The sequence below is a fragment of the Macaca mulatta genome, chromosome 18 (assembly GCF_049350105.2).
Source record: "Macaca mulatta isolate MMU2019108-1 chromosome 18, T2T-MMU8v2.0, whole genome shotgun sequence".
Lineage (NCBI taxonomy): Eukaryota > Metazoa > Chordata > Mammalia > Primates > Cercopithecidae > Macaca > Macaca mulatta.
Genome location: NC_133423.1, coordinates 73,997,530 through 74,011,264, shown reverse-complemented (window position 1 = coordinate 74,011,264; position 13,735 = coordinate 73,997,530). Strand labels below are relative to the sequence as shown.

The following is a 13,735-nucleotide window of genomic DNA, read 5'->3' as shown; positions in this document are numbered from 1 at the left end:
AAAATTTATTTCTATTAATCTTTTAAAAGTAATCAGTTTGCTTTTAAAATTCAGCATAAAAGTTAGGTCAGGTTAATTTTTGGATGTTTACAGCCATCTCTAAGAACAAACTTAGAGGTATTAAAAAACATAGGTAATTTAAAAAATTAGTATATCAACAGTTGTTTGTTTGTTTTTTTGAGACAGAGTCTCACTGTGACACCCAGGCTGGACTGCAGTGGCCGTGATCTCTGCCCACTGCAACCTCCACCTCCGAGGTTCAAGCGATTCTCCTGCCTCAGCCTCCTGAACAGCTGGGACTACAGGCGTGCGCCCACCACGCCCAGCTGATTTTTGTATTTTTAGTACAGGCGGGGTTTCACCCTATTGGCCAGGCTGGTCTCGAACTCCTGATCTCAAGTGATCTGCCCGCCTCAGCCTCCCAAAGTGCTGGGATTATAGGCGTAAGCCACTGCACCCAGCCTATACCAACAGTATTAAATGTAGATGATGTATATTTAAACTAACTTGAATATCACTATCCAGAATCCTAATAACTGAAATACTATTTATTTTTAATTTCTAACTTTTATTATTTTAAAAATTTTATCTTAGATTCAGGGGGTGTATGTGCAAGTGTGTTACATGAGTATTACTGCAGGATGCTGAGGTTTGGGCTTCTAATGATCCCGTCACCCAAGTAGCAAACACAGTACCTAATAGGTATTTTTTCAACTCTTGCCCACCTCCCTCTCTCCCCTCTTTTGCAATCCCCAGCGTTCACTGTTCCCATCTTTGTGTCCGTGTGTACCCAATGTTTAGCTCCCACTTGTAAGGGAGAACAAGCAGTATTTGGTATTTGGTTTCTTAGTTAATTTACTTAGGATAATGGCCTCCATCCACATCCATGTTGCTGCAAAGGACATAATTTCGCTCTCTGTTATGGCTGTGTGAAATGTTACTAATATTTTCCATGCATGGTTGATATGAGCAACTTTATGACACTACACACTAAAATGCTGAGTCTTTGATATAAAGAGAAATGGAAATGTGACTCCTGTAACAGGTCAAATTATTGGACAAATTTAAACATATTCTATACTAATTTTCTTGAAAGTTGAATTATTTATATTTCACATCCAATAATCACTTTTAAACAAAATATTTCACTCATAAACTAAATGAGAAAACATGAAGCTATTTCATTTAATGCAGAACCAAGGGAAAAAAAAAGAAAATGTAAAGCTAACTGTGGTATATTAAAAAAGTAAGCAAACCTGTTCACTGTTGAGAATATTTGTTTTATCCATCATAAAACCAAACTGGATACAATATGTCCCCACTTTATTAGGAATTACTTTATCCCTAAATTTAAAAGAAAGTTAAGATTACTGACAATGTTTGTATAGAAGGGGAAGGAATTCAAAGAGTCAACATTTCTGTTCTTTCCACAAAAATAAATGAGTAGGAAGAATAGAACTACTAACACTATATTGACCTTCATTCATTCAACAAATATTTCTTGCTAATTCCGAGGTTCCTCTTACCTGTACATTCTTTTACAAAACATCCAGAACAAAAATGCTGGATATGGTAAAAATTGAAAGAACAGGAATATGAAGTTGAGAAAGCAGTAAATACATCAAAAATGCTGATATATGTTAAGTAAATTTTGCTTCATTTCTACTTTATAAATTTCTAAGCGACAGTTTTGTATTTCAAAATTATAGAACATCCTGCTGCTCTTCTATGTAACTTTATTTCCATTCAAGTACTACTTGAAATATTTATGTATATAAGGCATTTACTGTGAATCAATCATCAATAACGAACTCAGTGCCTAAGAAGAGGTACACTTATTAACCTATTTTCGTCAGGCTTTACCACAATGAAAATATGAATAATATTCTACAATATGTGCGACGTGGCTCATGATCCCTAGGGTAGCTTTTGCATGTCATTCATATTCTCAAAATACCGGCTCAATGCAGTACAAAGCACAGGTTTTGAATACGTACTTCAATTCAAATCCCGGCACTGTAACATCTATGCAACCTTGAAGAAAATTATTTAACCTTTCTCTATATTGTTTTCTCTGAGATAGTAATTCCTAAGAAAGTTATATTGAAAATTTAAACAAGGCTGGGTGCAGTGGCTCATGCCTGTAATCCCAGCAATTTGGGAGGCTGAGGCAGGCGGATCACTTGAGGTCAGGAGTTTGAGACCAGCCTGGCCAACATGGCGAAATCCCATCTCTACTATTAATACAAAAATGAGCCAGGCATGGTGGTGCATGCCTGTAGTCCCAGCTATTCAGGAGGCTGAGGCAGGAGAATCACTTGAACCCGGAAGGCAGAGGTTGCCGTGAGCCAACATCACGCCACTGTACTCCAGCTTGGGTGACAGAGTGATACTCTATCTCCAAAAAGAAAGAAAACAGATTTCTGCTTCCAAATGGCAGGCCAACCCTTCATGATGAAAACAGCTGTACAAAAAAAAAAAAAATTGCTTGAAAATGTTCAAGAGTTAACAAGCTAAAGTAAAAAATAACTTAGTAGAATATAAGATAGAATGGAGGCCCTGGGAGATGAATTTCACATTTAAGGATGCTTTAGTCCTGGGAGTAAATTCTAACAGCACAGGTAAACCTAAAGCAGACCAGCTTGCAAAAGAAATGCAACTTGGCTTTTAATCATGTCAATCTCTGAAACTGAACTGAAGTGGTAATAGATGGGTAGTGGCCCAGACAATGGACAGAAGCAAATGTAACATACTCTTATCCTACATATCATTTCTATAAATATTCATAAATAAAATGTCTAGTACAGCAATAACAGAATCACCAGATACATGAAGGACAGAACTAGAATGAAAACCAACAGAAACCAAGAGAAAATCACAACAGACCTAAAGGAACTCTAGGCAGACTTTAATACACAGATTAACTGAAAATGTCAAACAGAAATTGGCAACTGAAGGAGGGATTTAACAGAAAATTAGATGTTACTGAAGAGAGAATTAGTTAACTGAAGATAGTTCAAAGTAATCATCTAGAAGGAAGAGAGGCAAAAGAATGGCAAAACTTTTTAAAACTGAAGACCACGAAATCAAAGCCCGTGAAAACCAAGCAGGATGTAAAAAAGAAATCCACACAGACATATCATAGTAAAACTGTTGGGCAGGGGATGGGGTGGGGGTAGGGGAGGAAACAACCACAAAATAACCAAAGGAAGGAAAATACATTTTTTTTTAAACAATAATGAGACTGACAACAGAATGATGAGAAGATAGTGAAGGATGGCGGTAAGAAATTGTTGACCTTGAATACCATATGCAGTAAAAATGTCCTTCAAGTATGAAAGTGGAATAAAGATATTTTCAGGTAAAAATAACATATTTCATCACCAGCAGACATACTGAAGGAACTTTCTAAGATGGAAAACAATACCAGATGAAAGCCTTGAGTTAAAGATTAACATAAAGGATAAATGAATAAATCTAAATAAACACTGATTATAAGCGATAAAAATGATGCCTTGATAGGTTTAATATGCACAACAAAAAAGCCATGTAAATTGGGAGAAGGGAATGGAAGTAAATGTTCTAAGATCCATGCACTGCTCAAGAAGGTAAAAAAATACAAATTATTACTAGATATTGCTATGTCAAGTATACATGTTACAAATCTCCAAGGAAATCACTTGGAGAACAGTGAAAGATGGTATAACTATCAGAAAATGACTATTAGAAACAATATATCAAAAAGAAAGAAAACAGGAAAGAGAAGGGAAAAAAACAGTTGGATCACACAGAAAACAAAACAGATCCAAAACCAAGTAAATTGGTATATGTAAGACCTAAACTTTCAATGAGAAGACAAAGATTATCAGGAAAAAAATCCAATAATGCAATTTACAAAAGATACACTTAAAAGAATACACACACACACACACACACACACACACATATATATATGCAAACACTAACCCTCATGATTCCCAAAGTCGCTTTTGCATGTCATTCACAGAGAAAGTTGGTATACTGTTACCAAAGTAAACTTTAAGGCAAAAAACATTACTAGAGAAAAAGAATACTTCATAATAATAAAAGGTTTAATTTGCAAGAAAAATATAATAATTAAGTCTGTATGTACCTAATAACAAAGCCTCAAAACTAAGAGAAAAAATAGACAAACCTTCATTCACACTCGGAGATTTACTACACTGCTAGGTGAAACAGACAAAAAAATAAAAGATATAGAACACTGTACCTCAAATGCAAAAATCACATTATTATCTAGTATATTTGGAATATATGCAAAAACTGACTGTATACCCAGCACAAAAACAAGTAACAATTTCAAAGGATTGAAATCATACAGGGTAGACTAAATTTCACAATTCAGTAAACATCTGAATAAGCCATGAGTCAAAGGATGAAATCACAATGAAAATTAGAAAATATTTTAATCCAAGGCTGGGCTCAGTGGCTCATGCCTGTAATCAGCACTTTGGGAAGCTGCAGTGGGAGGACCGCTTGAGACCAAGAGTTGGAGACCAATCTGGGCAACGTAGTGAGGCCCTCATATCTACGAAATTAAAAAAAAAAAAAAAAAATTAGCTGGGTGTAGTGGTATACACATCTGCAGTCCTAGCCACTAAGGAGGCTAAGGTGGAAGGATGGCTTGAATCCAGGAGTTCAAGCCTGTAGTGAGTTATCATCACACCATGGCCCTCCAGCCAGAATGAAAGAGCGAGACTCTGGTTCAAAAAAAGAAAAAAGAAAGAAGAAAAAACAATTTTTGACCCAAATACTAATAAAAATAAAATATATAAAACTTGTGAATGCTATTAAAGCTATGCTCAGAAAAGTACAGCTCTACATGCATATACACATATACATGTTGTGTGTGTGTGATGAAAATAAATGAGCTAAAAAACCTCAAGCAGTTTTAATAAAAGAACAAATGAAATGCAAAGGAATTAAATGAAATTAAATAATAAAACATATTAAATATATTTTTAAAGCCCAAAGTTTGTTCTTTAAAAGATCTAAAAAATTGAAATCTCTTACTAAGATTAATCAAGCCACAAAGAGAGTACAAATAGTGTCAAGAATGAGAGATCATCACAGATCTCACAGAAAATAAACAGAACAATAAGAAGAACAAATTTGAAAATTTAGATAAAATTGACAGTCTGATAGCCAAGCGTGGTGGTGCATGCCTGTAGTTCCAGCTACTTGGGAGGCTGAGGCAGAAGAATTGCTTGAACAGGGAGGTGGAGGTTGCAGTGAGCTGAGATCATGCCACTGCACTCCAGCCTGGGAACAGAGCGAGACGCTGTCTCAAAAAGAAAAGAAAAAAAGAAGATAGTTTGATAATTACATTACAAGATATCAAAACTGAGCAAGAGACAGGAAATACAAATAGGTCTGTAACTTCTGAATTTGAACAAACTGAAACCATAACTAAAATCTTTCCTCCACAAAAACACCAGGCTCAGATGGCTTCACGGATGAATCTATCACCATTCAAGGAAGGAATAATAACACTCTTATATAAGATCCTCCTAAGAATAAACCCAGACTGAGGGAAAATTTCTTTCTACTTTTGTGAGGCCTACATGATAGAGCCAACAAACTAAGAATTTGTAAGAAAGAAAATGCAGGTTAATTTCAAACATCAAGGTAGATGCAAAAATCCTAAGAAAACATTACCAAAACACCTCCATCAATATATAAAAATAATACAACATGATAAAATTGGGTTTATTCCAGTAATTGCAAGGTTGGCTGACCATTCAGAAAACTAATGTACTAATTACCACATTAAAAAGTAAAGGAACAAAGTCTTAAGGGATATTTTTTTAAATTAAAGGAAAAATATCACATATTGCCTCAATAGATGAAATCTAAAGTCAATCTATAATTAAGACAGAAATGAACAGTTTGATAAAAGACTTATTAAGACTCAGAAATGAACAGTTTGATAAAAGAAAAACTAAAGCAAATATCACACTTAATGGTGGAATGATGAAATGTTCCCTTTGAGATTTGAAACCAGATTAGGATGATCACTCTCATCATGTCTATTTAACATTTTGCTGTAAATCCAAGATGCTGTGGTATGATAAGAAAAAGAAAACACACAGCCGGACGCGGTGGTTCACGCCTGTAATCCCAGTGCTTTGGGAGGCCGAAGCGGGCAGATCACAATGTCAGGAGATCGAGACCATCCTGGCTAACATGGTGAAACCCTGTTTCTACTAAAAATACAAAAAATTAGCTGGGCGTCGTGGCAGGTGCCTGCAGTCCCAGCTACTCCAGAGACTGAGACAGGGGAATGGCATGAATCCGCGAGGCGGAGCTTGCAGTGAGCCGAGATCGCACCACTGCACTCCAGCCTGGGTGACAGAGCAAGACTCCGCTTCAAAAAAAAAAAGAAAAAGAAAAAGAAAAAGAAAATACAGAAAAACTGGAAAATAACAAACTAACTATTATAAATCACAGATATTTTTATTAAATCCCAAAGAATCTACAAATAAAATTAGAGCCAGGAGTGGTGGCTCACATCTGTAATCCCAGCACTTTGGGAGGCGGAGGTGGGAGGACTGCTTGAACCCAGGAGTTCAAGACCAGCAATGAGACCTTGAGTCCACAAAAATTAAAAAATTATCCAAGTGTGGTAGTGTGGGCCCGTAGTCCCAGCCAGTTGGTAGGCTAAGGCAGGAGGGTTGTCTGAGCCCAGGAGTTTCAGACAAGCCCAGACAACATAGTAAGACCCTGTCTCCACAAAAAATGAAATAATAAATCAGGTGTAGCGGTGTGGGTCTGTAGTCCCAGCTAGCTACCTGAGAGGCTGAGGTAGGAAGAGTGCTTGAGTCTGGGAGGTCAAGGCTACATTGAGCCATGACTGCACCACTGCACTATAGCCTGGGTGACAGAGTGAGACCCTGTCTCTAAATAAAGAAAGAAATAAATTAATTAAAATAAGAAATAAAGGAGTTTAACAAAGATAACTGCTACAAGGTCAATATACATAAATCAACTGCATCTCTATAACCAAAAACAACAGAAAATAAAAATGTTTCAGGAGATACCATTTCCGATGGACCTTATGTGATCTGCCTGCCTCTGCCTCCCAAAGTGCTGGGATTATAGGTGTGAGCCACCGCACTATACATTTAAAAAAAAAAAAAAATCAATTCCATGTATAACTGTACAAAAACAACACAGCAAATCTAAAGTGCCATCCTTAGAAAGGCCTGCTTGCAAGACAGGCCCTTGGCAGACATCTGTGAGTTTAGATTTCAGGAGGGTTCTGACCTTTAACTGATGAGAGTGGCTCACATTGCCTAAACCACTGTGCTAATATGGCTGATGCTACACACTTGCTTTTCTTCTGAAAATCTGGTATTTGCTAGGTAGAGGCTGCCTATGTGACCACACCCTAACAAAAACCCTGAATGCTGAGTCTCTAGTGAGCTTCCCTGGTTGACAACATTTTATACGCACTGTCACAATTTATTGCTGGGGAACTAAGCACATACTCTGTGACTTCACCAAGACAGAATCCTTGGAAAGCTTCCTCTGTGTGTGGTTTCCCTTGGACATCACCCCATGAGCTTTTTACCTTGCTCATTTCACTTTGAATCCTTTTGTTTCAATAAAACATAGCTATAAGCCCAACTATATATTAAGTCCTGTGAGTCCTCCTGGTGAATCATCAAACCTGGCATTGGTCTTGGGAACCCCCAACACAATAATACAGTAGAATGTGTTGATGACCTAAATATAAGGGAAGACTTAAACAGGACACAAAGAAGATCAACTATAAAAAAGATGATTAACACATTTGCTCATATAAAAATTAACCATTGCTGTTCAAGATATCATAAAGTGAGAAAGCAAGCCACAGGACAGGCAAAGATGTCTAACAAAAGCTTTACATTTCTAATATATAAAGAACTCCTACAAATTAATATAAAAAAATCAATACAAACGTTGTTCAGATACTCAAAAAAGGCACTTCACAAAGGTAATCTAAGTGGCCAACAAATATATGATAAACAGGAAAATGCAAATTAAAAGTAAGTGTGATGCCACTCTATTACATGTCCACCAGAAGATTACACCTGAAAAGACCCACAAAACCGTGTTGGGAAGGGCTGGGCGCGGTGGCTCATGCTTGTAATCCCACCACTTTGGGAGGCTGAGGCGGGCAGATGGCTTTGAGCCCAGGAGTTCAAGACTAGCCAGAGCAACTTGGTGAAACCCGGTCTTCACACACACACAAAATAAATAAATAAATTTGCTTGGCATGGCAGCACATTCCTGTAGTCCCAGCTACTTGGGAGGCTGAGGCAGGGGGCTCGCTTAAGCCAGGGAAGCAGAGGTTGCAGTGAGCCATTGCACTCTATCTACTGCACTCTAGCAAGGCTCTGTGTTAAAAACAAATAAACCCTCAAGCTACTCAAGTTAAACATACACATCCATGTTTAACATATATATTTAACATCTAACATATACATCTACATTTAAATATACACATCTATGAACTTATAACCCAGCAATTTTACTTTTATATGAGCACCAGTGTTATAAACATTATTTGTAATAGCCCAAAATTGAAAATGCAAATAGCCATTAACAGAATGGAAAATTGTAGTGTGTTCACACAATGGACTTCTATACAGCAATGGAAATTAATGAACTTATAGCTATATGCCACAGAATCTCATGATGCTGAGTGAAAGAAGTCACATGCAAAGGAACAAAATTGTATATCAAGTTCAAAAATGGGCACAACTAATCAGAGACTATAGAGATGTATGCTAATATAAATGGAACTTTAAATAAGACCAAATCAGGACAGGGTTTGTGGTATGTGCATGTGTGTGTTTACACGAGTGTGTGCGTGGCATGCACAACAGGAAGGAAGACAGTAATAACTGGAAGAGGCAAGGGGTGGAGCGTCCATGATTGGTCCTTTACTAGTTAGTCTGAAAAAGCACTGAACAAATATAATGAACATTTTGACCCTACTGATGATAAAGGATTTTTAAAGAAACTTAAGACATAATCTTTTCAGATTTGAAAATGGAGGTCTAGAATGAAGCAGCAACATGCTCAAAGCCACAGAAATGTTAAAAGCCAGTCTAATCTTTATAGAAACCTCATATATAATAAAAAGTTATAAAGTGCGCTGACAACATAAAAGATCTTCTGATGGCTTCTATAGTTTCAAAAGCAAATACAATCACAATTTACAAAGCTTAAAACTAATTTAAAGCTTAAAAACGAAAACACACCTTTTCCCAAAAAACTGACAAAAATTTAGAGACATTAATATTTCTATTTGATCACAAATTACTTTTCGTCAGGTGAGCCCACATATCTCTCCAGGGTTGAATTACTTTGTAACAAGATACGTATTCAAAATATGAAATGTTTTGAGAAATACCTGAAATAGAAGCAGCCATCTTCCTTGTCATTATCTTTTATTTTATTACAACTAAATGTTTCTGCCTAGAAAGGGGAGTAGGAGAGAAGGGGAGAGGGGAAAATGACAAAATTTAACATAGTATACTTAGGAGGAAAGCTTATATATACCTACACTGAATGTGTATCTGGATTCCGTTTATAAACATACAGGTATATATATACATGTATATATCTTCATAATACATGTAAGGTACACTGTGAGATTAGTGACAGTGGAAAGACACCCCATTATTAAAAGACACACAATAGAACTTTACGGTGATATTATTTTAAGATTAACACCAACTTGACTGGACTGATGGCCCAAATTGAGCAAGCAAAGATTCAGGATTAATTAAGCAAGATAGTTTCCAAAACCAATGATCAAAATGAACCATAAATGTTGAAGTCGATTATTATATCAGGACCCTGATAAACTTTAGTTCCCAATTTTAGATTTATTTCAGATCTGCATTGTCCAGTATGGTAGCCAATGGCTATATGTGGCTACTGGGCACTTGAAATGTGACTGGTCTGAAGTGATATACAGTGTAAAATAAACACCAAATTTCATAGACTCGGTAAGATAAAAGAATGTGAAATCCCAGCAATAATTTTTAAACTATTGAGTATCTGTTGAAATGGTAACTTTTGGGCCGGGCGCGGTGGCTCAAGCCTGTAATCCCAGCACTTTGGGAGGCCGAGACGGGCGGATCACGAGGTCAGGAGATCGAGACCATCCTGGCTAATACGGTGAAACCCCGTCTCTACTAAAAAAATACAAAAAACTAGCCGGGCGCGGTGGCGGGCGCCTGTAGTCCCAGCTACTCGGGAGGCGGAGGCAGGAGAATGGCGGGAACCCGGGAGACGGAGCTTGCAGTGAGCTGAGATCCGGCCACTGCACTCCAGCCTGGGCGGCAGAGCGAGACTCCGTCTCAAAAAAAAAAAAAAAAAAAAGAAATGGTAACTTTTGATATATTAGGTTAAAAACTCTAGAATTTTACCTTTTTTTTTTTTTTTTTTTTTTGAGACGGAGTCTCGCTCTGTCGCCCAGGCTGGAGTGCAGTGGCCGGATCTCAGCTCACTGCAAGCTCCGCCTCCCGGGTTCCCGCCATTCTCCTTTCTCAGCCTCCCGAGTAGCTGGGACTACAGGCGCCCGCCACCGCGCCCGGCTAGTTTTTTGTATTTTTTTAGTAGAGACGGGGTTTCACCGTATTAGCCAGGATGGTCTCGATCTCCTGACCTCGTGATCCGCCCGTCTCGGCCTCCCAAAGTGCTAGGATTACAGGCTTGAGCCACCGCGCCCGGCCTCTTTTTAGCTTTTAAATGTAGCTACTAGAAAGCTGAAACACCAGGTGTGATCTTTCTACTGGACAGCACTGTTCTAGACCCTCTAACTCTCTCTCCACTCTCTTTCAAGCAGTCTATCAATCCTATCTCTTTACTATCTCATTTTCTATATTATGCCCTCATATTTAATAGCTTCTGCCTTGTGCTACTGTCCTTCAGATGAAATAATTTTATTATATAGGCATCTTAAAATGTTAAGAAAAATCACAAAGTAGACTACTCTTTTTCAATAGCATCAACTGTCAATTCTGAAACATAGACTGATGTAATTTCTTTAACTCCAAGGAATGAAGTGAATTAGCTTCCATTTCTCAAATTTATATAACATTATATATTTACATTAAATGAGATTTAGTTTTAAGTTAAATGTAAGAACTATTTTTAACTTCAAAAAATGCTTCCCATGACTCACATTTGCTGGGGGTCGGTTCCCACTGGTAGATAGCTTCCACATTTTCATGGAAATACGTGCTGGATTAATATTTTTAATGATACTGTCATCTTCAGAAATAACACTAATCATAAAATCTGTCATGGTAAACGTTAAAAAATTATTTTCTTTCTAGTTCAATTAATGGATATGGTTAAATAATTGTATGCCTTAAAGCAAATATCTTATTTAAATGTTTAAAGCATACATGTTATTTAAATGTTAATACAAGTCTGACGAAGAAATGTATAAATTCTAGCATACAAGACCAAAAGGCTAGAATGTATGTATACTCAGCAACTTAAGAGTTACGCCAACTGGTCATAGCACCATATGCTTTACGTATTCCAAGAACAGAATATTTACTTTCTTGTATGATTTTCAATAGCATACAATAGCCAAGAGATCATTATATATAATATTCCCATTATATTTACCACCTGTAACACATTCATTTGGCACCTGTTATTGTAGTTTTTTAATAACAGGAAATAGATCTCCCTGAAATAGACTTAATATTTTACATATGGTATAGAGAGTCTACTTTATAAAGTATAAAAAGCTATGTGCACATGTAACTTAATTATTAAAAATTATTGTCAAAAATTTTTAAATCTAAACTTTGAGGTGCTTCATTCACTACTTAAAACTATGTACAGGGATTCACCTTTTTAAGAAAATGGAAGTCTTTCAGAAAATTATTTGTGTAAAGCAAAAACTAATTTCCTATTAATATCTGCCACATAATATTGAAATAATTTGCTTCCCTGTCTCCTACATTAGACTGAGCATACTGAAAACTGTCTTATTCATTACTGTAATTCAGAGCACAGCATAGTATCTTAACATAGCAGTATTTAATAAATGTTTGTTTTTCTTAAATATCTTTAATCATAAATGCTGATGTGATATATTTTCACTCAAATTAAGCTAAATGATTCTAGTTATGATGGGTTTAAGATCACAACACAATATTTAGTAGAGCATAACTCCATAATTCTCACCATATGGTTCCTATTTCTTTCACACAATTTTACAATTCAGTGAATGTACAAACACCACGTGAATTAATTACCTCAGCCTATCAGTTTATGTATGAACTTTCAGTTCATTCTTGATATTAAAATAAATGCAAGACACGGGAATAAGAGTAGGCATTGCTAAGTTAAATATATTTTCTTTGCCCCTTAAAAGGATTTTTTTTTAAAAAGGCTATTATAAGCATGATTTTTTATTGTGCTGAACACCTAGGATAAGTAATTTATTCCACTAATGTACAAAGCAAATTATCATTATAGATTTATTTATGTATATGAAATACTCACCAGTGAAAAGACCCCCTGCTAAGAAGGAAGCATCTTTGTCATATTTAACATTGAGACGAACGGGTTTTTCTGGATCTGGAAGAATCATTAACTTAATTACAGGTCCTTCTATGATACTTTTGTTATAGATGGCTTTAACCTGCAGAGTATGCTCTCCTCTAGCAAAACAAAACAAAAGGGGAGAGGGGTTCAAATTACATTTAGTTAATTTGAGTGAATAATCTAAAAATTTTGAGACAATTTACGCAAAGTTCAACTCTTAGAAAACCTCTCAACTTCTATTCAGTCTCAACTCTTGCCTAACATTAAATAGAAGGATAGTCATTACTTTTAACTTCAGCAAAGCAGTAGAAGAAAAATGAATCTCTGTAACACCAACAACTATCAAACTTTTGGTTCTTACCTAGGGGCAAAAACACTGAATACTCCCAAATTAGCCCTGCCTTTCTCATCTGTTTTATGCTGTTGGTTTGAAGGCGTGAGCTAAAAACAAAACAAAACAAAACAAAATGGTTAATTAGAAAATTCTAGAGATCAATCAAGTTCTTTCTTCCATTACAATGTTCTTTCCCTCTATTCCTATTTTAAAAGCAGTATTTGCATACTTCCAAAATCTAAATTTTAAAAATCTGAACTAGTTGGAATAATGTAGCATGTAATGATATAATCCAAAGTAGAGTAACAATCACTCATCTTGATCAATTTCACTAGAATTTAATGTATTTCAGTTACTAAGTTGCAGATTTCTAGTTCACCGTTTCAATATCACTGATACATCAAATGAAGTTTACACAAACAATGAAGGTATATTCTAAAGCTGGGGCAGGTGTAGGGGACTGTACTGGAGAAATATATACTGTACACACACACTCAAGTCAAAGGATCATAGCACTATCTTCATTCTTCATTTTTCTCTTGAATGTTTACTCAGATACACTTCTCAAATTTTTGCTGCAATACTACATTCACAGTGATAACCAAGCTTTCACTTTCAAGAGATCAAGAATCAGTGGCCACATTTCCTAATAACGGATTTAGAAGGGTCTCTCAGCCTTTTACAGATGGTTCTCCAGAAACCAGAATCATATCTTTATTATGGGGTTAAAAATAATCGTTGTCTAACTCTACTGGAAGCAAACATTCAGAATAACAGTGAATTTGTAGACCA

At 36.2% G+C, this 13,735-nt stretch overlaps 1 protein-coding gene across 3 annotated transcripts in view; it reads right to left on the bottom strand.

The window, feature by feature from the left end:
- Positions 1-13,735, bottom strand: part of SMCHD1 (structural maintenance of chromosomes flexible hinge domain containing 1) — a 151,132-nt gene that overhangs the window by 43,363 nt on the left and 94,034 nt on the right. For all 3 annotated transcript variants that reach the window (XM_077974544.1, XM_077974543.1, NM_001258166.1), the window contains 5 exon segments: positions 12,971-13,050; positions 12,568-12,725; positions 11,225-11,340; positions 9,443-9,507; positions 1,257-1,344 (listed from right to left, as the gene is read on the bottom strand). In XM_077974544.1, coding sequence (XP_077830670.1) covers positions 1,257-1,344; positions 9,443-9,507; positions 11,225-11,340; positions 12,568-12,725; positions 12,971-13,050 — 507 coding nt within the window.